Source organism: Mya arenaria, chromosome 4 (assembly GCF_026914265.1).
Source record: "Mya arenaria isolate MELC-2E11 chromosome 4, ASM2691426v1".
Classification (NCBI taxonomy): Eukaryota; Metazoa; Mollusca; class Bivalvia; order Myida; family Myidae; genus Mya; species Mya arenaria.
In genome coordinates, this window is record NC_069125.1 from 18888503 (window position 1) to 18915980 (window position 27478).

At 36.2% G+C, this 27478-nt stretch overlaps 1 protein-coding gene across 2 annotated transcripts in view; it reads left to right on the forward strand.

Moving 5' to 3' along the window:
* The window catches only part of LOC128229630 (atrial natriuretic peptide receptor 1-like), a 38528-nt gene extending 11259 nt beyond the window's left edge, over window positions 1–27269 (forward strand). For both annotated transcript variants that reach the window (XM_052941394.1, XM_052941395.1), the window contains 20 exons: window positions 273–379; window positions 878–985; window positions 3602–3715; window positions 3955–4093; window positions 6798–6940; window positions 7083–7200; window positions 7543–7627; window positions 12091–12187; window positions 12899–13082; window positions 13841–13917; window positions 14542–14718; window positions 16282–16453; window positions 18462–18617; window positions 19655–19835; window positions 20126–20266; window positions 20804–20927; window positions 22302–22370; window positions 22958–23120; window positions 24538–24648; window positions 25844–27269. In XM_052941394.1, the coding sequence (XP_052797354.1) occupies window positions 273–379; window positions 878–985; window positions 3602–3715; window positions 3955–4093; window positions 6798–6940; window positions 7083–7200; window positions 7543–7627; window positions 12091–12187; window positions 12899–13082; window positions 13841–13917; window positions 14542–14718; window positions 16282–16453; window positions 18462–18617; window positions 19655–19835; window positions 20126–20266; window positions 20804–20927; window positions 22302–22370; window positions 22958–23120; window positions 24538–24648; window positions 25844–26220 (2843 nt within the window). In that variant the 3' untranslated portion in view covers window positions 26221–27269. The remainder of the gene's footprint in view (window positions 1–272; window positions 380–877; window positions 986–3601; window positions 3716–3954; window positions 4094–6797; window positions 6941–7082; window positions 7201–7542; window positions 7628–12090; window positions 12188–12898; window positions 13083–13840; window positions 13918–14541; window positions 14719–16281; window positions 16454–18461; window positions 18618–19654; window positions 19836–20125; window positions 20267–20803; window positions 20928–22301; window positions 22371–22957; window positions 23121–24537; window positions 24649–25843) is intronic.
* The last annotated feature ends 209 nt before the right edge of the window (window positions 27270–27478 follow it).

Sequence of the window (27478 nt, forward strand, 5' to 3'; positions counted from 1 at the left end):
ACGGACAATGTTGACCATTATCTAACAGGCTTTGTTGGGCATAACACAACAGGAAATGATGGGCCATGTTGACCATTATCTAATGGGCAAGGTTGACCAAGTTTCGAAACATCTAAGTTAAATATATTTAGTAAACACATTGGTTTTGTGACTAGATGGAAAAGTTAATGAAATAGTATATTTTGATTAGAGAATTCAGTATTTCAGTGTTATTTATTAGCACGACAGCAATTCTACACATGCTTTACCAAATGTAATTATTTGTATTTCAGTGATAATATTTGTGGTCCCTTGGCACATGTTGCGACACTACCTGCTGATAGCACACAAACTAGGGATGGCCAACGGTGAATGGGCCTTCCTTTGTGTTCATGGCGATGTAAGTGTCAAATGTTTAATGTCAAAACTGTCTTCAAATTCATTATTTACTATGTATAGTGTAGACATTTAAAAACAAGAAGAATATATGTTACTCCTACCAATACTATTAATGTGTTTAATAAGCGATGTGGGTCTAGACATGGAATGTTCTCTATACATGAATGAAATTATTGACACCATCCTGTTGAATACACATGGACATGAATGGAATCATTGACACCATCCTGTTGAATACACATGGACATGAATGGTTTCATTGACATCATCCTGTTGAATACACATGAACATGAATGGTTCATAATGTTGTTAAATACACATGGACATGAATGGTTCATAATGTTGTTGAATACACATGGACATGAATGGTTCATAACGCTGTTGAAAATACACGGGCTGTGTTTTGCAAACTAACTAAATTAGTTCAGTTGTATATATTGCGTGTAACAACAATTATAGTTCGATTACAATAATCATGCTGATTTTGCTTATATTTTAGCTATTTACACTGAAAGTCATTGACGAGAAAATAGTTTCTGACTGGGGCTGGCGTAGAAACGATACTCAAGATGAAATTGCAAGGACAATATTTGAATCTGTTATTCACGTATGTAACCAATTTCAAATTTTTCGATAAATTTATCCATAACTACTTATTCAGTAGTATGACTCATTATTCACTTTCAGAATGCGTTTGAACTAGTAACCACTTGAGGTATTTTAGCCTCATTTTGAGCCTTGATTAATTAAAGGTGAATAAATTAAAACAAATAAATAAGCATAACATTCCCCAATACCGTGAGCTCATTTTGTGTGAAGACAGATAGCTGATGGTTGTTTGAAAGTGTGTAAATTGGTGGTTTTATCTGCTCAGTAGTTTAAATTACTGTCAGCTTAGTACACACCTTCTGTTTGACCAGTGAACGTATTCTTCCTCAATTTTATATTGTTGATAGGACAGTAAAATACTCATCTCAACTAGAACAATAATGGATATAAAAATAAACTGTTAATCATCATCTTATTGTATGCTGGTTGCTGTTATAAGGTCAAGGCCTTGGGTAAGGATACTGAGGTTGTCTCTCCTAAAAACCTAACCACGAGCTAATTAAAATACGAGATGCAATGTTAGTGATCCCTTCAATAACTCGTGCATGCATATTGCTACGGCGTGAAAACAAACCGTCAATTATTGTAATAACATTTTGCAATCGAATATAAGGAATCAATCAAATTTTAAATAAACAAGTACTTAACCGGAATTTGCCTCTAGATTGACAATATTTTGTTGACATCAGCAACGTGTTTACATAGAAATATCAATTAGCTACCCTACTTCTATAGTTTACGACCAATCACTCTGTAAAAGTGAAAGCTTAAATTGCGTTATTGAGTAATAAAGTCATTAATTACAATTTTTGTCCTAACTAAAAAATGAACCCGCTTTGAAAAGGCTTTAATACGATGATGTATCAAAATGATTTTCCAATGTTTCGTGGTTTGCTAAATAAGTTTTTTAAAATGCATAATAATTATTGTATCCCTGTTTAAGCATGATTAATTCCTCAGTTTTATACAGAAACAATGAAATGTCTCATATAGGCAGAAAAAGCTCGTGTTCAATAAGTAATAAGTATGGGACTTTCTATTACCATAGTAAGTACGCCTGCATCAGTAAACAAATCTAAAATCATAAACATAAGAGTAGTATAGATTTATCTACTTAGCTCGAATTATAGTCTTCTTTTTGTTCTCTAGTCACTAACTAAGATGACCCGTACATGCCATTCATTTCAATGTTCAAACGAAAATATTTAATATGCTCTTAAAATGAAAATAAATCAAACTCATACATTTTATGAATGTGCACTGCTCTGTATGAGTGCAATAAAAATACAGGGTTATTGCAGCTGCAAATTAGCTTTTAGTGAACCTTGGCATGGATTTAATATCAAGGCTTCTCGGTATACCACACGATCTAGTTTGTCTGGACGGAGAGCAAGACATTCGTTTTGAAACTTTTAACTTTCAAAATGTTAAATATAAACCCCTTTAATTTAGCATTAAAATTCATGGAATATATATACTACTGGACTAGCCAAATAGCAAAACATTAAACACTTAGGGTTGTTTAGTGCACAGGGTTCAGGCCTTAGAGACACTAAATGAGAAACAAGGACGTCCACAGTACAACTATATAGCAAATTGTCAAGGTTTCTTCTTTTGCCCTTTGTGCAGGTTTTTTTTGTGGCTACCATATAGTATTTTCGTTCAGCAAAACATGAACTGACTTATATCAGTATACATTTTGACAGGTCGTAAAATAATTGTCTTGTAAAACCTTCTTGCCGGCTACGTTCAACTAGTCTTCAGTGGGCCTTATGATAGCGACCGGACAAAAGTATAGTGTTTACCCCTGCCATTTTTATAAGTGAAGAAGGAACATAAGTAGTATATGAAAATGTATATTATGTATTTTTGTTATTAAATGTGTGGGTTGCCGACTTGAAAACGTCAGTGGAACTGAACTCGCGGGGTGTGTGTGGTACGAAGCTAATATAAGTGACCTCAATTACACACTTGTCCCAGCACAATTAACATCATGCTATTAAAAAGCATGTCTTGCAAGATAAAAGCCACGACTGAAATTAAAACAGCTGAAATAAGTTATAGAAGCAATTATTCATAACATGTTAACATGTGCATAACTAAAGAATGTCTGTACACAGGACAGTTAAAATTAATTAGTTTTTAATTAGCAGCTTCTAACAGTGTTAAAGGTTTGACTTAAATATATATGTTTTCACTGACCTACATTATAGCTTCTTCAAATTTAGAATAGGGAAACACGTTGCGGCATGATGACGAACAAACCGAGTTTTTGATATGAAATACCTTGATATTAGGCTGATTGTTCGGAACTTTGTTTAAGTAAAGTTAATTATGTATTTTTTAAGTTATATTTACCTTAAATTACAAATAGAAGAAAACCGTTGTAAAATACAGTCACGTACCGGGATTTGTGGGGCAACGATATTTTATTATTGAAATACAACTACATGTAATAAAAGATAGTTCACATGTTTTGAAGCAAAAACAACAACATTAATTTCTATTTAAAAAAAGGTATTTAACGAATAACGTTTCTTACCGGAGTGTTTACCTCCCTGGCTATTCGTGCTAATGATTCAACACCCACAATATGCCTCTACTCTTTGCACAGATTATTATGGAGCCAGTGTTAAGGGAAGACCACTACGAGAATTTCATAGAGTTTGCCAAGCAGGTTGCTGTTGTTAATGTATCACTTTGGGACATTCCTTTCAATCACACAGAGGTACAATTTACTATTTGATGGGATGAACGATTCTTTGTCGGATATTGCATGCTTTGGTTTTAATTCCAATTTATAGTATGCGTGTGCGGCTACTTGTAATATGCATTGGAAACTACATGGGTTCGATATTTTTTAAATATATAGAACAATCCAAAGTTTGCTCATGTATTCGGCGTAAATAAAAGGTTCCTTTTTAAATAAATGTTTGAATTGAGATGTTTCATGATGTGTTTATGTAGTTAGATGCCTATGCCCCCTACCTTTATGATGCAATGCTGACGTGGGCCGACTGTGTAAACTACACCATGCAGCGAGGGGGTAACCCGAGGGACGGTAAACACATCTACAACATCGTTCCGAAGGCCGTGACATCGCGTGGTAAGACTCATTTCTATTATTTATATTGAGCAATCTGATTATAAACTACACCGTTCTTATATCCAATAACCAGTATTAAATATCACCCCTGAGCATCTGGCCATAAGGAGCGTCATAGCACAATAAGAAACGGTATTTGTATTCTTAGCTTAAGAATAAAATAAACCAGGGCCGGGATTTATTAAACATCTTAAGTCATTTCCTAACTTAAGTTATCTATTCGATTCATGGCCTTCCGATATTTTTTTTATTAAAAACGCAGTTTAAGCCCAAAACGGATTTACGCCCGCACCGTAACGACCATAAACCTTGAGATCTTTATTGGAACGGGGCACTGGGTCATATTGAACGGGTTTCAAGAAAAAAGTACATGATAATATATAACCAGGCAGAGCTTTCGTCTGCCCGTGTACTAGTAAATGATATTATAAAACGAAAACGGTTCAGCTGATCTTTGATGGAGCCGTAATCACGATTTACACACGTGCTGCATTTGGATGTCATACATGGACTGTATATACAAAACATATGTTAATAATAATAATAGTAATAATAATATCTTTAGTGAAACAACATGCATTGTTCTGTGCATTGCATGGTGGTGTTATAACACACTTTGATATGTGATACTTGTCGCTATACGTGGTAATATCTCAACATACATGACAGAAAATGCATGCAGATAGCAAAAAGGTGCAATATTTAGTTAAAGCCTGGTTTTTATGAACTAATACTCCTGTAAGCTATATTTGAGTAAGTCATGTTTGACGACGTGTGAACAATCCGATGACACATTATAAAGAGACATCTTTCATTTAATATGGTTGAAATTTGTTTTCATATTTCTTGCTTTGACCCATAGAGAAAATCAGTGTCTGCAACTGTACACATAACTTTTGTTGAACAGGTATCGTCATTACCAAGAAGTCAACTTAAATCATATTCAATCAATTGACACTTCTAACAAATAATTCAAATCCGTTGTATCATGTTTTTTGGTTAGATTTTATGCAATCCTGGGTCTGTATTATTGAAGCAACAACAGTTAATTTTACTAGAAAAATGTGTTTTCACAAAGTTGAATTTTCTGCTAAGCTGAAATATGTGAACACGGCCCCTTGGAAACTACCAAGGAATATAAACGTAACATGTCTCTGAATACGCCGCTGGTAAACTACACAGCGATATGAACGTAAGGCGTCTGTGAATACGGCCCTAGGAAACTGCCCAGCTATATGTTCGCAATTACGTCTGTGAATATCATTGCGTAACACATTTCAAAGCATTTCATTTAAGCTATATACTTGTTTAAACTTCAATAATTAAAACATAATTCATCTTGATGACCTTGTAATTAATATAATTTCTGAAGACTCTTTTGAGTCCTAGTCTTAGGAGTGTCTGATATGTTAATCCCCTGTTGATTGCCCGAGTGTCACAGCAAACGGTGCCAATTTTCTTGTCAACTGTTTATTGGCTAATTTTCCAGGGCTGTGTTCAAAGAAAAAGTAGCTGCATCGATATTTCTTTTGACAGCTCATTGAACAGAAACCAGATGGCAAAAACATAAGGAACAATCAAACTCCTTGTGCAATACCCTCGAAATATATTTTTTTATTTCTTTTCATATTTTTTTAGTTGATTATATGTTGTTATTATTAAAGTTATTGTCGTATTTCATTTTTTATTTATTAATATATATATATATATATATATATATATATATATATATATATATATATATATATATATATATATATATATATATATATATATATATATATATATATATATATATATATTAGACAATTTATACCTAAACTGAGCTTGGTCCTACTTCATGAGACTTTGTTAGCATTATTGTGTCCAGCACAGGGAGTCTGACTTAACAAATCCTTAATGTGATTCGCATGACTAGCAATTAACTTTTATACATATTTAAATCAACCTATACATCACTTTTTTTACCAAACTTAATTTTCACAATGAATTTGCCTAAAAACAGCGTCATCTTTGCATGAAAAAGAACGTTCTTAACCAGTGTACCTATGCAACACTGTGTCCTGACCTAAATGTGAAATTTTTGTACTTGTATTTTTCGTTTGATACGTTTAAAGCACACTTTGAACTTAATATTTGCAAATTAGTTCAGTATGGCTGAACATATGAATATTTAAATAACAAAAACAAATGGAAATAACCTTACTAAATTACGCTTATCAACGCACACCATTAACCTTTAGCGTTTCAATTATTATTATGTTATAATGTATTATGCAGCCTTTTGTTTGATCTTTTTACTTCAATTAATCACACAATTGCCATGGATGCGCCTTCTCCGTATTTTATATTTCGATATGAGACCTTTCGTCTGTATCGATGCTAATGCATTTGTGGCGAAGACCAAATGCCAATGAGTAAATTTTCTATATATAATATAGTTAATTGACCAATTTGCACGCTTAATAACAATCATCAGTGATTCACGACCACCAACACCATTTATGAAAAGACTTGTGTACTAAACATTAATTAGCATTAGAATAAAGTCACGTTTATTATATTTTTTAAAAAGGTTGAACGTTATCACAATGCATTCAATACAGGGACCCTGTTGGATGCGGTGTAAAAGTAAACAAAAGGTAGATCAAGTAGATCCTGTATGTTCAACACGTGCCTATTTTTATACGTCATGTACAATCAGGTGTGACCGGGGCAATTGTCTTTGACGAGCCAGAACGGAATCGAATGCTAAACTACCGTATTCTGGACATGCGAGACGATGGAACATTCTACACTCTCTTAAAGTTCATCTTTAAAGATGACAGGAATATGGACTTTGACTACGTAAGTTTCAATAAGCTATTATAGACACTAACACTCGCAGCACCAAACTTTCCATAGGCGGACAAAATCGTCATCAATCCCGATTCGATGCCTTTGTTCCCCCAAAAAATGGATCAAACTAATATTTAGAGTTCTTTTTCAGGATGATAAAGAAAAGCTTGAGCAAAAAGGACGCTGGCCTACAAAGGACGGTGTTCCACCAGCAAACATTCCTGTCTGTGGTTATGAGGGAGAGATGTGTGTTGTTGAAGACTACCAAAGTATGTGTTTTGACTTAGGCTATAAAGAAGGGGGCTCAGAAATATGTACTATTTTAAATAGTTATAGTACAAGTAATGATCCAAAAAGAATTGCAATTCAGTTATATATCGGAAATGATGGTGAGGATGATAATGTAATTTATGGCATACTCATCAATACAAACATTGGTAAACAAACATTACAAACATATATCGCCTCATCTTTCTAGTAATGTCCGTGCTTTTAATTTTCATATTTCAAAGCATCAGTGGTCTGCCTAAACTTCGTTTTGTACAATTCAATGAAGTGTTTGAACATGTGATTCGAACGCCTTAATAACCCGATTTGTTTCTTAATTTTAGACAACTATAATGGAACAATTATCGGTGCGTCTGTGTCTGCTTCTGTGGTGTTGATGCTGGCCATAGTGGTCCATATGATGCTCAGGTAAGCTGTAGTTAATGTGTGGTGTTGATGCTAGCCATAGTGGTCCGCATGATGCTCAGGTAAGCTGTAGTTAATGTGTGGTGTTGATGCTGGCCATAGTGGTCCATATGATGCTCAGGTAAGCTGTAGTTGACGTGTGGTGTTGATGCTGGCCATAGTGGTCCATATGATGCTCAGGTAAGCTGTGGTTGATGTGTGGTATTGATGCTGGCCATAGTGGTCCATATGATGCTCAGGTAAGCTGTAGTTAATGAGTGGTGTTGATGCTAGCCGTAGTGGTCCGCATGATGCTCAGGTGAGCTGTAGTCGATGTGTGGTGTTGATGCTGGCCATAGTGGTCCATATGATGCTCAGGTAAGCTGTAGTTAATGTGTGGTGTTGATGCTGGCCATAGTGGTCCATATGATGCTCAGGTAAGCTGTAGTTAATGTGTGGTGTTGATGCTGGCCATAGTGGTCCATATGATGCTCAGGTAAGCTGTAGTTGATGTGTGGTGTTGATGCTGGCCATAGTGGTCCATATGATGCTCAGGTAAGCTGTGGTTGATGTGTGGTGTTGATGCTAGCCATAGTGGTCCATATGATGCTCAGGTAAGCTGTAGTTAATGTATGGTGTTGATGCTGGCCATAGTGGTCCACATGATGCTCAGGTAAGCTGTTGTTAATGTGTGGTGTAGATGTTGGCCATAGTGGTCCATATGATGCTCTGGTAAGCTGTGGTTAATGTGTGGTGTTGATGCTGGCCATAGTGGTCCATATGATGCTCAGGTAAGCTGTGGTTGATGTTTGGTGTTGATGCTAGCCATAGTGGTCCATATGATGCTCTGGTAAGCTGTGGTTGATGTGTGGTGTTGATGCTGGCCACAATGGTACACATGATGTTATGGTAAGCTGTGGTTTATGTGTGGTGTTGATGCTGGCCATAGTGGTCCATATGATGCTCTGGTAAGCTGTGTTTAATGTGTGGTGTTGATGCTAGCCATAGTGGTCCATATGATGTTCAGGTAAGCTGTGGTTAATGTGTGGTGTTGATGCTAGCCATAGTGGTCCATATGATTCTCAGGTAAGCTGTAGTTAATGTGTGGTATTAATGCTGGCCACAATGGTACACATGATGCTCTGGTAAGCTGTAGTTAATGTGTGGTATTGATGCTGGCCACAATGGTACACATGATGTTTATGTAAGCTGTTGTTAATGTGTGGTGTTGATGCTGGCCATAGTGGTCCATATGATGTTACGGTAAGCTGTGGTTAATGTGTGGTGTTGATGTTAGCCATAGTGGTCCATATGATGCTCAGGTAAGCTGTGGTTGATGTGTGGTGTTGATGCTGGCCACAATGGTACACATGATGCTCTGGTAAGCTGTAGTTAATGTGTGTTTTTAATGCTAGCCATAGTGGTCCACATGATGCTAAGGTAAGCTGTAGTTAATGTGTGTTTTTGATGCTAGCCATAGTGGTCCACATGATGCTCTGGTAAGCTGTAGTTTGTGTGTGGTGTTGATGTTAGCCATAGTGGTCCATATGATACTCAGGCAAGCTGTAGTTAACGTGTGGTGTTGATGCTAGCCATAGTGGTCCATATGATGCTCAGGTAAGCTGTAGTTAATGTGTGGTGTTGATGCTGGCCATAGTGGTCCATATGATGTTATGGTAAGCTGTAGTTAATGTGTGGTGTTGATCCTAGCCATAGTGGTCCATATGATGCTCTGGTAAGCTGTAGTTTGTGTGTGGTGTTGATGTTAGCCATAGTGGTCCATATGATACTCAGGTAAGCTGTAGTTAACGTGTGGTGTTGATGCTAGCCATAGTGGTCCATATGATGCTCAGGTAAGCTGTAGTTAATGTGTGGTGTTGATGCTGGCCATATTGGTCCATGTGATGTTATGGTAAGCTGTAGTTAATGTGTGGTGTTGATGCTGGCCATAGTGGTCCATGTGATGCTCAGGTAAGCTGTGGTTGATGTGTGGTGTTGATGCTAGCCATAGTGGTCCATATAATGCTCAGGTAAGCTGTAGTTAATGTGTGGTGTTGATGCTAGCCATAGTGGTCCATATGATGCTCAGGTAAGCTGTAGTTAATGTGTGGTATTGATGCTCGCCACAATGGTACACATGATACTCTGGTAAGCTGTAATTGAAGTGTGTTTTGATGCTAGCGATAGTGGTCCACATGATGCTCTGTTAAGCTGTAGTTTGTGTGTGGTGTTGATGTTGGCCATAGTGGTCCATATGATGCTCTGGTAAGCTGTGGTTAATGTGTGGTGTTGATGCTGGCCAAAGTGGTCCATATGATGCCAAGGTAAGCTGTGGTTGATTTTTGATGTTGATGCTAGCCATAGTGGTCCATATGATGCTCTGGAAAGCTGTGGTGTATGTGTGGTGTTGATGCTGGCCACAATGGTACACATGATGTTATGGTAAGCTGTGGTTTATGTGTGGTGTTGATGCTAGCCATAGTGGTCCATATGATGCTCAGGTAAGCTGTAGTTAATGTGTGGTGTTGATGCTAGCCATAGTGGTCCATATGATGTTCAGGTAAGCTGTGGTTAATGTGTGGTGTTGATGCTAGCCATAGTGGTCCATATGATTCTCAGGTAAGCTGTAGTTAATGTGTGGTATTAATGCTGGCCACAATGGTACACATGATGCTCTGGTAAGATGTAGTTAATGAGTGGTATTGATGCTGGCCACAATGGTACACATGATGTTCATGTAAGCTGTTGTTAATGTGTGGTGTTGATGCTGGCCATAGTGGTTCATATGATGTTACGGTAAGCTGTGGTTAATGTGTGGTGTTGATGCTAGCCATAGTGGTCCATATGATGCTCAGGTAAGCTGTGGTTGATGTGTGGTATTGATGCTGGCCACAATGGTACACATGATACTCTGGTAAGCTGTAGTTAATGTGTGTTTTTAATGCTAGCCATAGTGGTCCACATGATGCTCTGGTAAGCTGTAGTTAATGTGTGTTTTTGATGCTAGCCATAGTGGTCCACATGATTCTCTGGTAAGCTGTAGTTTGTGTGTGGTGTTGATGTTAGCCATAGTGGTCCATATGATTCTCAGGTAAGCTGTAGTTAACGTGTGGTATTAATGCTAGCCATAGTGGTCCATATGATGCTCAGGTAAGCTGTAGTTAATGTGTGGTGTTGATGCTGGCCATAGTGGTCCATATGATGTTATGGTAAGCTGTAGTTAATGTGTGGTGTTGATCCTAGCCATAGTGGTCCATATGATGCTCTGGTAAGCTGTAGTTTGTGTGTGGTGTTGATGTTAGCCATAGTGGTCCATATGATACTCAGGTAAGCTGTAGTTAACGTGTGGTGTTGATGCTGGCCATAGTGGTCCATATGATGCTCAGGTAAGCTGTAGTTAACGTGTGGTGTTGATGCTGGCCATATTGGTCCATGTGATGTTATGGTAAGCTGTAGTTAATGTGTGGTGTTGATGCTGGCCATAGTGGTCCATGTGATGCTCAGGTAAGCTGTGGTTGATGTGTGGTGTTGATGCTAGCCATAGTGGTCCATATAATGCTCAGGTAAGCTGTAGTTAATGTGTGGTGTTGATGCTAGCCATAGTGGTCCATATGATGCTCAGGTAAGCTGTAGTGAATGTGTGGTATTGATGCTCGCCACAATGGTACACATGATACTCTGGTAAGCTGTAACTGATGTGTGTTTTGATGCTAGCCATAGTGGTCCACATGATGCTCTGTTAAGCTGTAGTTTGTGTGTGGTGTCGATGTTGGCCAAAGTGGTCCACATGATGCTCAGGTAAGCTGTAGTTTGTGTGTGGTGTCGATGTTGGCCAAAGTGGTCCACATGATGCTCAGGTAAGCTGTAGTTGATGTGTGGTGTTGATGTTGGCCATAGTGGTCCACATGATGCCCAGATAAGCTGTAGTTGATATGTGGTTGATGCAAGATTTAGATGGTGAGCGGTTTATAATTACGTAAGGAAATTCAACATTTAACAATTTGAGTTGACGAAACTCAAACAAAGACCCGAACCAAGTTTAAATAATTTGATTTTATTTGGTTTCAGCATACGTTATTGGACTGTTAAAACAGTTTCAAATGTAAATTGGTATGATCAGTATCATTTTTCCTATGAGGATATACTTATTGATTAGTAATGACACATAATTTTAGATTCGAAAAAGTCAAGAAAGCATGATCATTTTTGCCAAATATTATTTTCTTCTTGCAATATTTGGTCTTCTGTTATTAACGACATTTAATTTTGCTTTACATGAATAATATTAGAGATATTTTGGACCTTAATTGACTAACGTAGCTTTTAATTAAAAAAGAGCTAAAATTATATTATATTTACACAAATCATGTTTTGTTTTTGTTTCGATCATTTAAGTCAACTATAACAATGCATCAAATGATATTATCTTTCCATGATCAACCAATAGTATGCCTCTTTAGTATTTATTAAGAATGTTGTGGTTGCAGGCGTTACCGTCGACAGATGACGTTGCAAAGTATGCTGTGGCAGGTGCGCTTTGACGAGATAGACTTTGTGACCGCCCTTATGACCGGAAGTATAAGAGTAAGCCAGATTCTGCATCATCATTATGTGATGATACTCTCATTCACAACGATGTGATATTGTTAAAAAGGGACTCGCTCATGTTTTCACTTTTTTCACGGTTATGCATCCGAGAAACATGTAATTTTATGATTATTTTACTCTTTGATACTGCAATTGCAGAAAAAAATACAATTGATGTATTGGTTGTGTTAAAAGCGAATCCACGGCGGACTAATAAACATAGAAATATTGCACCAAAACCACTCGCCCATAAGGACTCATATAAAAGCTAAACTTTAAGAGTTTTATTGAATCGTGTTACTAAGGCTATTTAAAACCCTTGGCTTCAAAGACAATATCTGAGTATATATCAACATTTGTTGAAGGGTTCCAGCCGTCAGTGTCTTAGTTTTAACACTCAAAATGATTTGCCTCACTTTGTTTCGTCATAGAAGAACGTGCATTTTACAAAACATGAGCGAGCCCCTTTAAGTTTTAAAACATTTTCGAATACATGTTTATTTGATTTATTTTAAATAATAAATTGAAACCTATTATAAACTTTGAATTGTCCGAGTAATAGATTTATAAAAACAACGTTCATATAAATGCAAAGTTTGCCTTATTTGAAACTCATATATTCAAAATATAAAAAAACTGTTCTCCTGTTCTCGTGCAATGATTATGTAAGCTCGTACGGAAGTTATTCTCTATCAATCGCTTTTACAGAACAGTTTCAAAAACTTGTCAAAAAGAAAACCATCTTCAAAGATGTTAAAGCGGCGTCGAATTAACGTAACTGGTCTACCAAACATGAAGTCGATTACCGAGAACGGAAAGAAGGGTTCGCCGGAAATCACCATGAAGGCACTTGATTCTGCCTCAATGTTTGGATCTGTTGCATTTGTTAGAGGTAAATCAATGGCAGACAAACGTAAATATACAATGTATATAAGATATGACGTGAGTGGAAATAATGACGTTTCCTGTGACTTAACTTAGAAAAGTGTTTTAAGGTCCATATCCTTGTGACTAAATTAAGAATCGAAGAAACAAATAGTTTATAAGCACAAAGCTAAGGCATTACAAGTGACACACAATATACACATAGCGCAGACAGATCACTCATGCATCATATCCATATCTGTTAAATAATTGCGGTTCTATGTTTTATTAGGCAATGGCAAAAATAATATGTACATGGTATTCGGAAGACTTTTTGTCCAATGGGACGGCAGTGTTTTTTTCAAATATTCCGTTCGTTTATTTTGTTCAATCAGCAGTCAGTAGACGAGAATTTTTGAAGTACATGTATGAAAGCATCGAACGAAATGTACCGCGCCTGACCACGTTCAATTTGATCACAATAACATGGCTTAGCAGCCAAATACTATACTATACGTTAATGTTCTTTAATGACACATGCAAATTAATAGCTGTTTTCACTTATATTGTATAAAGGTACCTTGATGATTTTTTTATACAAGTTACTATTAATTATTAATAACAGTTACTATTGATTGTTCATAACAGGTACTTTTGATTGTTCATAACATACTAATTGTTCAGTCTTTTGTCGTTTTAACAAGATTTTGAGAACAATCAATGTTGCTTTATGATAGCATTTTTTTAATTCTTGACGTTCAAACTCTCTGTTTCTTGTCATTTCAGGAAATCTGACTTCGGTGAAACGGATGCAGATCCCTACCTTGAATCTTACAAATTGCGTATTACAACAATTGAATCAGGTATTTTTAACTAGATATGATATAAATAATTGTATTATCTTTTAAGTTTAAAAAAGTGCATGCATGTGTGTATAGTTGTTAACCTGAAATTTCTATAAATCTGCCAATATGTGTAAGTATATTCATGGTATGTTTTTTCCAGTGACAGATTGTATGATTTCAAAGGTTTATCAAAACACAAATAAAATGAAAAGTATAAATTAGATCAACGGCTCGCAAGAAATAGTAACAACCCCGAAGAACGGGATCAAATACTGCATATTTGTGTCGTTTCTTCCGACTTTTTCTCCTTCAGCTTACGGAAATAGAGCCTTCTTTCGAACTTTTCTCCTTCAGATAATGTAAATAGAGTATTCTTTCGAACTTTTCTCCTTCAGATAATGTAAATAGAGCCTTTTTTCAAACTTTTCTCCATCAGAAAATGAAAATACAGCCGTATTTTGATCTTTTCTCCTTCAGTTTATAGAAATAGAGTCTTCTTTAGACCTTTTTTTGCCTACGATAACGGAAATAAACCCTTTTGTCGATATTTTCTCCACCAGATAATGGAAATGAAGTCTTATTTTGATAGTTTCTCCTTAAGATAAAGGAAATAAAACCGTCTTTCGATCTTTTCTCCTTCAGATAACGGAAATAAAGCATCAGAACTTATGTGCATTTGTTGGAGCATGTCTCGAGCCGAACCGTTTCCTGTTGCTATGGGAATACTGTGCGAAGGGCAGTCTTCAAGACGTCATTTGGAACCAGAACATCAAACTCGACCAGATGTTCATGTTTGCCCTCAGCCACGATGTTGCAAAGGTCTGTGCACAAAATAAACAATGGAAAGTGCTGAGACAAGCCCAGTATCCTAAATTTAACCAGTAACATATTTAAAGGCACACTGACCAATGTCCAATAAACACTTAACGAAAGACATACAGCATCACGTGAAAACAAACATTACAAAAGTCACCAAATATTGTCCACAGTCGCTTAACGGTAATGAACTCGTGCTTTGGTGTCATATGACCTGTACAGGTTTTAGTGACATGAAAGTATTTATTTTTTCTTCAGATTTCCAATGGAGTCACTCCTACCAACAATCTACAATAAAACTAACAATGAGTGACTGCAGTTTAACAATGGCTGGTAGGAGTGACCCCCTTTCATAGATCTAAAGAAAACATAAATGCTTTTAGGTTAAACGTCACAGGTCATAGGAAACAAAGCCATAAGCTGATTTCCTTCAAGGGACTGTGGGGGTTACCTCCAACAGTGACAACAAAGGACTGGTTGATTTAACCGGTTCATTACTTAAAAATCAAAGTTATGTGTTAAACGCCATACTTACTAAACACATTTCGGAATTGAGGTCATTTAAAAGCACACAATATGTCCGAAGTATGAAAACAGCATTTTAGGGTAAATTGAAAATGTTCGTTTGCAGTAATGTTCTTTGGCAGAGAATTGCAATGAGAGTCGATTGTTTTCTTCAAATGTTTTTGTCACAGAACGTTTCAGGACAAGTTACGTCAGAAACTGCCCAAGATCTGTTAACATGCATTTGTTTGGTACGCACCGGACTAATTATCACAAGGGACATTTCTTCGTAGGGTCGACGCTCACCAAAACCAAAACAAAATCATTGTTTACAATTGAATTGAGTAATACTTAAAAATATCCGAAAATCGAGAACTTTGTCAGTCAATTCATTCTACAAAGTCTAGTCAATGAATAGGGGTTCTATTGTTCTTAAACTGATAGTAATTAGAATAATGCTAATTTCTCTTTGGTAAACAACACATATTTCTTTCCAATTCGTCATTTTGAAAGCATTTGATAATTGTCAAATACTTGGCGTTTAGTCTCTCACAGCACTTAATAACTGGATATCGTCCATGAATGATTACATTAAAAACTTGATGATAAATCAAAGCTAAATGTCAACCTTACTCCTATCCTCACGTTTTCATTGAATTCATCAAATCTATTACTTTGGTAGTATTTTAAGTACCTGTTCAAACTGGGAACATAAAATTTGTAGATTCATTTTTATGTCCTATGAGATGATAAGCAAAACATGTAAAAGGAAATAATTGGATAATTTTCGTGTCTCAACTCTTAATTAATCAAACAAACAACCTCGGCCCAATAAAGCGTTAAAACCACTTTATGTCACTATTATATGAACATATTTTGCAATGGGAGTTGTCAAACTTAAGATGTAGCATTCCAAGCGAATATTCCCTGCCTGTAGATTCAAAGAATAAACATACAAGTATATTTAGGACAGTTATTTATGAATCCCATTAAGAAAACTGTACTGATATTAAGATACATTTGAATCGCACAAATTTAATGTATATATAACTCTCTATACAGGGCCTTGAACTATTGCACAAGAGCGCCATACATTTCCACGGGAACCTGCGCAGCACCAACTGTGTGGTGGACAGCCGATGGACGTGCAAACTGACTGACTTCGGTGTCCCGACAATTCGAGAGATGGAGAAAGTTGCAGCTCAACAGGCTACTAAGGATCCACCCTGGGAAAGTAGGTCATTTTCGTCATTTCCCTGGTACAAAAGGTCACTTTCGTAATTATCCATAGATAGTAGGTCACTTTCGTAACTTCCTCATAGCTTACAATTTCCTATTTAAGTTTCCAATGGAAACTTCAGGGACAAGCCGAGAGAGTGACAAAGACTTTACTTGTAACCCATATCAGATATATCCAAAAAAAACAGCCTAACAAACGACTACGCCGTATCATTTGGGCCAACATCGCTTTGTACTAGTTGGCATGCATATTTAATAGATGTGCAACTCTATATATGGAGGCGTACCTACATATAATTCAGAGAAGCACCGATTAGTTTGGAATTTCTTAATATAGATGTGTACCTTTAAACTTGAATGAGGTTCACCTCTACAATTAGATGTGCACATATATGCTTTTGAATAAATGCTACATCACAAACGACAGCATATGTCGATTTAGAAGACAGCTAATGAGTGAAATCAATCACTCTTGAGTCTGTGTCCAAAGTCTGTATCCAAAGGTTCTGAGAGTGAAAATGCACGTGCCACCGCTTCATCCCATTTTTCGTTATCGCCGGTATTTACGATGTGGTTTTGGAGAAACATTAAAATTTGTTTGCATTATCACAAATATGCAGTGCACATTTGTTCGATTTATGAATTTATGTTTTATTTTTACTACTTAAAAACAGGATCATAAGTGATTAATGCCTTATTTCGGTGAAATATATGATTGTTTGTCAAGGATATATCAAATTTGAAAAAAAAACGTATCTTAGGGGCACAACCTTTTAACATTCTCCCTTCTTTCAGAACTCTTTATAGTTTGAGATGTTGGCAGGGGGATTTTTTAACAATGTATGGTCCGAAATGTTGATTTTGAGCGTATTGTATTGCTTTTTCTCTGCGAAACTGACATAAAAGGGAAACTATTAATAAATGATATAGCATTAAATTATTTAAAACCTGTATATGGGTTCTATTTTGCGTACTTTTGAGGTATTTGAATTTAAAATGCATTTGAGTCGTTCATAGTTTTACGTTAACGTCTCGGTGTGGTCAGTATGACCACTTGGGATCTAAACTGGATGATCACGTAACTAGACTCATATACATTCTATGACAGTCTTTTATGATTTAAACATTAAACATTGAAACCCCCAAAAGACAAACGGACAAGACATAAAAAGACGCCCTATTCAGTTCGAGACTTTTTTGTAAAACAACGGGGACATGCCAAGTAGGCTATACTTAACCCAATCGGAACTCCTCGGCCACCTCCGCCGTACGAAGAACCTCGGATATAAAAGTAGTTCGTCATAATATTAATAATAATAATAATAATAATAATAATAATAATAATAATAATAATAATAATAATAATAAAAATAATAATAATCAATTGCAGTATTCTAACGTGTATTGTATTACTTAGTTCAAAATCATTCCTAGTGAAGTGTTTTATTGCATAAATCAGATTCCTAAGACTACAGTCCTTAGGCTTAACTTCTTAATCAAAATTACTACGGGACCTACTTGCAGTGTAGTTGAATGTAAACAAATCTGACATTGTAAACCTTGTAAACAATCAGTATACATCTGAGGTTGTTTCGAAGGCAAATGGCCGAGATGCTCCGATTGAATTTAATTAAGAAACCGTTTATAGGCACAAGGATCAACGGAAAGCAGAAATTAGTCTAAACAGTTTACAACGATTGTGAAGACAGTAAAGAAAAATATACTAAGCCACTGTCGTTTGCATGATGTTGCACGAGTGTGTGATCATGTATTTATTGGGGAAACCGAAGTACCCTACTTATCCGGCTTGGTGACCTGTAACACTCACATGGGCCTAAGCCGAGATTCCAGGTCGCTTTGGTGAGAAGCGATTGCGCTAACCACTGTGCTAACAGGACAAGATGTAAATGATAGACATACACCGCCACAACACAACATACATATAAAACACAAGTACTAAAGATCGTTATTAGTACATGTTGATTTCATCTGATTTCTTTCAGAGTTGCAATGGATGGCACCAGAGTGTTTACGAGAGGAGAGGAAGGAAAAATGTGTTGACCGTCAGAAGGTCGACATCTACGCCCTAGGAATAATCCTGAAGGAGGTGTTTACACGGTCCGGGCCTTACAGCGAGTACCCATTCCTTGAATCAAACGGTATGTTCTCATCGGAACACCTCTGCCATTATTCAAAAGATCTGACCTATTTAAGAACGGTGATTTAAAACTGGTTGATTGAAAACGTGTTGAATGTGTTTTCAACCGTCAGGGGACACATTTAATGTTTTAGAGAAGTAGAGGAATTATACCCGGCGTCCTGAAAGTTAATTTCTTTATATCTAGTTTCAAGTTACTCGAAAGCGTAAATAAGTCACGAATCAAAATCAACCAGTTGAGTATATTGTTGGTGTGTTCCCACTTTCCCAACCGCTAATTTTCCTATAGAAATTGAGGTTGGGGTTGGGGTTTGGGAGATGTGTTGTGTGTTGTTGCCGGAGATTGCCGAGTTATTACGATTGGGTATGTTCGTGTACTACGTGGTATGGTTTTCTTTATGTTAGGGTTGTGACATTAGTTGATATTAAAACATGCAAAAGCAGATACTTTAATAATCCTTACTTCATCTTATTCGTTTTAACTATCGCGGGAAAGTTGTTCTCTGATTTATTCTGTCTAGAACTAAACAAATAACATTACATTTGTTATCGTTATCCACTCGTCAATTGAAACCACGCCCCCCCCCCCCCCGCGGGTATACCGGCGGGGATAGCGGGAGAAATGGACTGTGTTTTTACTTTCCAGAGGGGGGAGGGGGCTGCAATGCCAAGTGAATGCGGTGGTTTTATGTTCACGCCGAAATTTACGGGAAATGGGCCGTGACTTTGTGCCTGGAAATACCCCTTCTTTTAACAGGATTTGTCCGCGAACGGGATTTGTCCGCGTTTTAGCCAAGCTTGTTCCGGAGGTAAACTAAATCTTGCGATAGTTTTTAAAAAAGATGGTGTTTCATCCTGATCATCTCTGAATTAACCTAAGATGTCCCCGGGGCGCGGAGGCATTTAACGGGGATTTTATCAGCAGTTTGTCCTCGCTATTCCCCAGACCTGGGGAGGGGGGAGGGCTTGGTTACAATGGTAAAAATGGACTGCATTATTCGTAGACATGGTTACCATTATCTTAATTTCGATTTTCAGAAATTGTGGAGAAAATTAAATGCCATGTGAAGGGAGAGCGACCATTTCGTCCGATGCTGTCGTTACAATTGCGGCAGCATACGGAACTCACGTCGTTGATCGAGGACTGTTGGAGCGAGGACCCATCAAGTCGCCCGAATGCCAATAGGGTCCTCAAACAACTCAACAAAATTAACCCACAGTAAGACTTGCTTTATTGGCCTGATAAATATATTGTACAAAATTTGATAGCATCCATTTAGCTTAAATATTAATGTTAGTAATATGTGTATGTTTTTTTTTGTTTTTAAAACTAATTCAATACTGACATGGTAGCCGAATTTGAATGTATTTGAAGTATATAAAAGTGTTATTTTAATTCTAACACAAATGGTAAGCATTCAAATATGGAAAACGTTGGTACTTGTGTGGTTAAGATGGTCAGTTAAAGAAGTTTAATCGCAAATTGTGATATCCTGTCTTTCATTTCAGGAATCTGAATATGATAGACAACATGATTGTGATGCTGGAGAAGTACGCAAACCACCTGGAGGACCTTGTAGCGGAGAGGACGAGCGAGTTGGATGCTGAGAAGGCCAAAACAGAAAACCTCCTGTATCGCATGCTACCACAGTGAGTCTATATGCATATACTGGTCTCTTTAAAATGCGGTTACAGAAAATGACACCAATGGGTCTTATTCATTTTAATGACCCCCCCCCCCCCCGCCCCTCGTTGTGGAAATGGTTGAACATTGAATAACGGTGTGAATAATCTAATCTAGAGCTAATTATTTTAGGAAAATAATAATATTATTGATATATTTAAAATGATGATAAAACACTATGACAATGTTATTATTGTATACATACCTTATCGAAACGTTTTAAAAGGTATATATCTCTTCATATTATAAATATACCAGAGCTGAAAAATAATTGTATTAAGCTGTAAGCTATATATAAATACAGATTCAGCCTGTCAATGTTTTACTTCTCTTCGATTGTTAATCTAATGGATGCATCCGCCATGTACTAGTATCAAGAATTTTAATAAGATTTCAAAATGTTAACATATATATATTTACTATAGCTATCATCTAAACTAGGTCATTTACATACTATTACTGTTGAAAATTCTGTGCATCAAGTAAATGATTTTGTACTTCAGAACTGTCGCGGAAGAATTGAAATTGGGTCGACCAATCAAAGCTGAACATTTCGACGAATCAACACTATATTTCTCAGATATTGTCGGCTTTACTTCAATATGTTCAAACAGCACACCTATCGAGGTGAGTCTATCTATTCCAACAGCAGGCATTTCGAGGTAAAATATAGGTACATACAACACGTTTTCATTTATTACAACAGCACATCAATCGAGGAAGGGTCATCTTTTCCTACAGCACGCGTATCGAGGTAGGTTAAACTATCCCCCCCCCACAGCACACCTATCGAGGATGTCCATCTTTTATAACAGCAAGCCTGTATGTTCCAACAGAACACTTAGTTTCATCTTCAATATGTTCCAACAGCACATCTATCTATGAAGGTTCATCTGAGCTATGTTCCAACAGCACACCTATCGAGGTAGGTTCATCTGAGCTATGTTCCAACAGCACACCTATCGAGGTAGGTTCATCTGAGCTATGTTCCAACAGCACACCTATCGAGGTAGGTTTATCTGCGCTATGTTTCAACAGCACACCTATCGAGGTAGGTTCATCTGCGCTATGTTTCAACAGCACACCTATCAAGGTATGTCAGTCTGCGCTATGTTCCAACAGCACACTTATCGAGGTAGGTTCATCTGAGCTATGTTCCAACAGCACACCTATCGAGGTAGGTTCATCTGAGCTATGTTCCAACAGCACACCTATCGAGTTAGGTTCATCTGCGCTATGTTTCAACAGCACACCTATCGAGATAGGTTCATCTGAGCTATGTTTCAACAGAACACCTATCGAGGTAGGTTCATCTGCGCTATGTTTCAACAGCACACCTATCGAGGTAGGTTCATCTGCGCTATGTTTCAACAGCACACTTATCGAGGTAGGTTCATCTGCGCTTTGTTCCATCAGCACACCTATCGAGGTAGGTTCATCTGCGCTATGTTTCAACAGCACACGTATCGAGGTAGGTTCAACTGCGCTATTTTTCAACAGCACACCTATCGAGGTAGGTTCATCTGCGCTATTTTTCAACAGCACACCTATCGAGGTAGGTTCATCTGCGCTATTTTTCAACAGCACACCTATCGAGGTAGGTTCATCTGCGCTATTTTTCAACAGCACACCTATCGAGGTAGGTTCATCTGCGCTATGTTTCAACAGCACACCTATCGAGGTAGGTTCATCTGCGCTATGTTTCAACAGCACACCTATCGTTCATATATCATAAATCATTTGAGTTTCATTATTTAATGCTCATTCAAGAGTTTATTAATTTGATGCTTAAAACAATAATTTACAGAGCAGTATATGGTTATGAGAAGATTTTGATTCAAAGTATTTAACATTAGTCATAAATATAAGCAAATCACCCGTCTGATTGCAATAAGGAACTTCCGACATCTATAAAAAATTATATCTTTTTTGCATATTTTGTTTTCAAAACATATTTTACATGAAGCTGTTGAATTTAAATATAATTCTCGACTTTTTCAGGTGGTTAATTTATTAAACAGTCTCTACACTCTCTTTGACGATATAATCACCAGATATGACGTGTATAAGGTAAGTTTTTCTCAAGCAATTGAGGCGAATAAGAATAGACATATTCATGCTTGTGGACCTTTTAACTACACATTCTGGTTACGTTGCTGGTGACAAAACAGATCAATCAATTGTTTTATGTGATAGCAGTTTTACAGGAGTTTTCTTAATACACCTTATTGAATAATTAAACATCACATTTTAAGGTCTATGTATAGGTAAGTGTTTGTTAATATGCATGAATCAAATAAATCGTTGTCAGGCCTGGAGCAGTTTAATATATGTATATTAACAAAAAAATGTGTTCAACTTTATATTTTGTCCAATGAGAAGGCGGTTTTTTTTAAGTTTTCCAATACATTTATTTCAGTAAATCAGCAATCAGCCGTAATTGATTTTAATCAGGTAAGGCGGTAGAAATAAAAATTATCGTCCCGTCCAACCTATATTGTGCGCCTTTAAAGCAGATATTAGATAAACCTTATTAAAATCATTAATGGAAGAATGCTGATTTACCAAACATAAACCTATGAAGAATTTGAAAAATACTGCCATTCTGTTTGATAAGTTTTATACATGTACATCAAATACTGCAATAACCACTATAGGTAGAAACCATTGGCGATGCGTACATGATCGCCAGCGGTTTACCGAAGCGGAACGGAAAGAAACACATACAGGAAGTAGCCGACTGCGCCCTAGACATCCTCGCGTCCATATCCACATTCTGCATCCCTCACCAGCCCGACCAGAGGGTCAGGATTAGAGTAGGTATGTGTGAAAATGAAGTCGATGTATCGAATTCTAAAGATACACAATATATTTGATGCATTTCTTATTTTTAATGCATTTATAATCATGTTTAACTCATTTGACCTTTATGATAAAAACAAAAACAAACATATGATTTGGTTACAGATAATACAATATTAGTCCTATTAATGTTTTTTAATTAATAGCGTGACCACAAATTCCCAATTTAAAAAGCGCTAGTATTTTATGCACACATAAAATTCTTTATGTCATTGTGCAACGAATATTTCATTAGCAGTGCCTTTATCAGTCAGCTGACCGCGATCAGCCAATCAGGAGATTTGTTAAGGCACGCGGGCCTATCAGGTCACTTGACCTCTCATGTGATCTCTGTTAACCAATCTTTAGCCATCTCCTTCGTTTACTTCGGCATAATAGAAGCGTTCGACAATTTGGTTTAATGTTTTCAACTAACCACCAGCTCCATCTCCTCCACCTCTTTTTCTCTTGAAAAAAAGGAATTTGGTTGTCTAGGGTGCCGCACATTTTACTTTGTATCATTTGATTCATTATGACTTGTGTTTCATTAAAATGTATTATTTCCTTGTTTATACATGTACTGCCATAATATAACGTTATTTACAACTTTGTATTTCTCTGTCTATCATTATGGGGGCGGTTTACCCACCCAGATATTGTATCACGGGAAACATAGCGTAACACTAAATGTCAACCTATTCTTATTGACTTTGATTTTATTTTATGGCATTTTGAATAAATGCCCATTATCAATTAACGCAGTGTTTCTTGTTTCTTTTCCTACATACATTACTAGTTCAACGGGCTTGCGGTCGCTTTTACTACCTAATTAGTGTACAATATATATGAAAAGCGCTAGAGCATTTTATTGCTTGTACTTTTATCTGTCTTCTGAATCATATGCATTTTGTATCATTAAAGTCAAACAAGTTAAACACGATAATGCATTAAAATATTAGTTTTTGTGCATAATTAAACCTATAATGTGCGTCTTTAAAATGAATTCGATATTCTTAAGTTTTACCATATGTTTTTTCTTCAAAATATATATATCAAACATTGCAACAGTGTATGTCATACTAGTAAATACATGGTAATATTTCCAAAGGGGTTACATAAATATGTTTTTAAAGACAGGATATTTGAGATGTGTAATGCTATTTGTCTGTCCATTTGAATTTAAGAGTTTGAGCTGTTTACCATGTAACAATTCCATATTAAGAGTGTTGTTATTGTTTTTTTCCTGTAATTCTTATACAGTTTTTAATTTATAGTTAGATACATCGGTGCAATGTTTAATGGACAGCTGGTTCTTATGCAAGGAAGCATCTCAGTTTTATTTTGTTTTAATCGGACGCTTAACTAAATGACAAAAGCCATGTTGTTCAAATTGCAGGTATTCACTCTGGCCCGGTTGTTGCTGGCGTTGTTGGTTTAGCGATGCCGAGGTACTGTTTGTTTGGAGACACGGTCAACACGGCGTCCAGAATGGAGTCAACTGGACTGCGTAAGTATTAGACATGGTCCTTATGGTAGAACATAAGTTAAACTTAAATTTAATCAGGTTTTATTGCGATGGATAGCTCCTTGAGACTCAGCCATGATATTTTGAACCTATTTTGTCGTTTTTTGTTCTATATCTCCAGCAACTTGCGGGCAATAGGTTAAATTATTGGAAACAATACATTATTGATAGCAATGTTGTTAATTTATACCGTAAAATAAACCGAAACGCCTCACTATCTCATGCATGTAGCAAAAAATATAGAAATAAGAAATGCATTGTGTTTATCATAATTTATGATTTTATTTTTACCTTGTTCTATTTTAGTGCACGATTTTTTTTCTGAAACATCTAAATAATAAAAAAGAAACAGAATTAAATTCGATATTCTTTATTATTGTCTGTATGTCAACATTTTTATTGCTGTGTATAAAGTAGTGTTTCTTATTTATTTTGTTGTGACTGTCATAACAGTTTACAGCAGCAAAGTCTTAATATAAAACATAACGCATTAACGACATTATTGTTTTAATCATTGACACGTTCCCACTCATAAACGTTAATTAGCGTATTCATTTTCGGCGTATCTGTATAAGACGGAGTTTGACTTAGATTTTAGATCAGTCAAGTATTATAATTATATAGAGCCCGGTGTGCAATTACACATCAAATAAAACGTTTTGATTGGTTTATATATCAAGCTTGAATGCACGAAATGGGTGTGTCTTGAATATATAAATCACTCTTTTTAAAGAAGACTTTAAGATTTTATTGTATTTCATAATATTCACTATGTTATTGACAAAAAAATATTGGTCAACCCAGAATTTACGTCTCTCGAAACCTTTCGGCCTGTTTTTCAAAGATTCTCGGAGACCGCCGAGCACTAAGTATTGTTCGACACTCATACCATACATTGTAGCGCAATATGTTGTCGATCAATAATATAACAACATTGTTGTTTTAAATAAACTATAGTACATATATACAAGAAGAATCTTCACCATACCACCATATATACACATTTATTTCTGTCAATCAACTGCTGTGCTATTTTGAGTTTATTTTTATTTCAACATACCTCAAACATCATTACAAACCTTATTATGTTATGGACTTTCCTTACTGAATATGTACACAAAAATGCACGAGGCATTGAACTAAAACGTTAATTGTTTTTTACATTTCCATTTTACAGCATTGCGGATCCATTTGAGCTCACACTCAAAAGAGGCATTGGATGCATACCCCGGGTACCATCTGATCTGTCGGGGTGAGGTTGCAGTAAAGGGAAAAGGGAAAATGAGGACATACTTACTTTGTGGTCGAGACGGATTTAAAAAAGAATTGCCATACTCAGAGCAGTATGACAATTGTGAAAACTTGAATTTTCGTGCCTCTGTGACGTCATTGAATTCTATGGCGTCATTGATTTCCGGGGCGTCATCAAGTTTCACAACATGTTCGTCCTTGGAGTTCGCACATAAAGTATCTCAAGTGTCTACATTCTCCGAAGACTTGGACGAAAAGTACAAATCAAAACAAACCAGTATTTTGGAGGTGACGTGTTTGTGACCTACAAAATAACGCAATAACAACGTCATTTCATATACATCAAAAGACGAGAATTATTTTGCAAATCCATTTTCAATTGATATGAGATACATTTGCTCTGAAACATGAGAGACCGACACAGTTCAATACGCCAACGGATATATTATGTAGAAAGCTTATTTATAATAAAAGGGCGTTTTGACTCTCTCCTTTGGAAAATGAAAGACAGCAAGGGAACTATTACACGAGTGTTTGCTGAACAGTTTACAAATGCGGGTGAAAGTTATTGACATGTGATGTATTATGCAATGCAATGTAATCAGTAGAGCTTTGGTGTGTATTTCTTAAGTAGAAATGATTGATAGTTGCATTTGCGATATATTTAAGCTATTAGTGTACATGGTGAGATGCAATATATTTAAAAGCCCTACAATAGACTGTGTTACAGTCTTAATCAAATTAATGTAAAATATTTCGCTCATGTACAAAACATGTATTTATGATGCATTATTATGTATATTATGTTCTTTTCACAATCCTTATTCACGTAATGTGCTATATGACTTTATTTATATTGTGATATTCACTGTACGCTTCCACGCTGATTTGTTTTCACGGACTACTTTTTGAGCGTATTTGTGAATACATCTATAAATTCTAGATAAACTACAAGAGCAAGTGGCTAACTGGTAATGTTTGGATAGACTAATTAAAGTCGTATTTGGCTTACTTAACCCATTAAGCCAAACCTAATAAAATTGTCCTTAACGTGTATGTAGGAACTACCTTTCTCGATGAAATAAACTTAAATTGATTATTACTATATGCATTTCAAGTCCAGACAATTGAAATATTTCAATGATATCTGACGGTCATTAAAACAACTTATAATTTATTTGTCATATTTCATTATGGCATAAATAATAATGTAACACGTGTTATAGTTTTACCAATGCTGCAATGCATGGTTGTTTTCCTAGTAACTGTTATGTTGTACATTCGTTTTTGATGTTGTTTATGACCATGTCCTACTTGCAATGCATTCTTTGATAATAAACCTTGAAAATTCACCTATGTCTAGTCGTTCATTTTACGTTACATAATAACAACGATTGTTTGAGTCATAAGTTTCTGAAATCACTGTTGTTGAATGGTGTGTACCTAGATATTGCAATAAACAAATGGCAGCCTGGTTTCTCCGTTAACTGATGGGAAATATTCTTTAGCTGTCATTATCCTCGAAAATGTTGTCAGCCAAATTTAATAAAAGGTTCGGGAA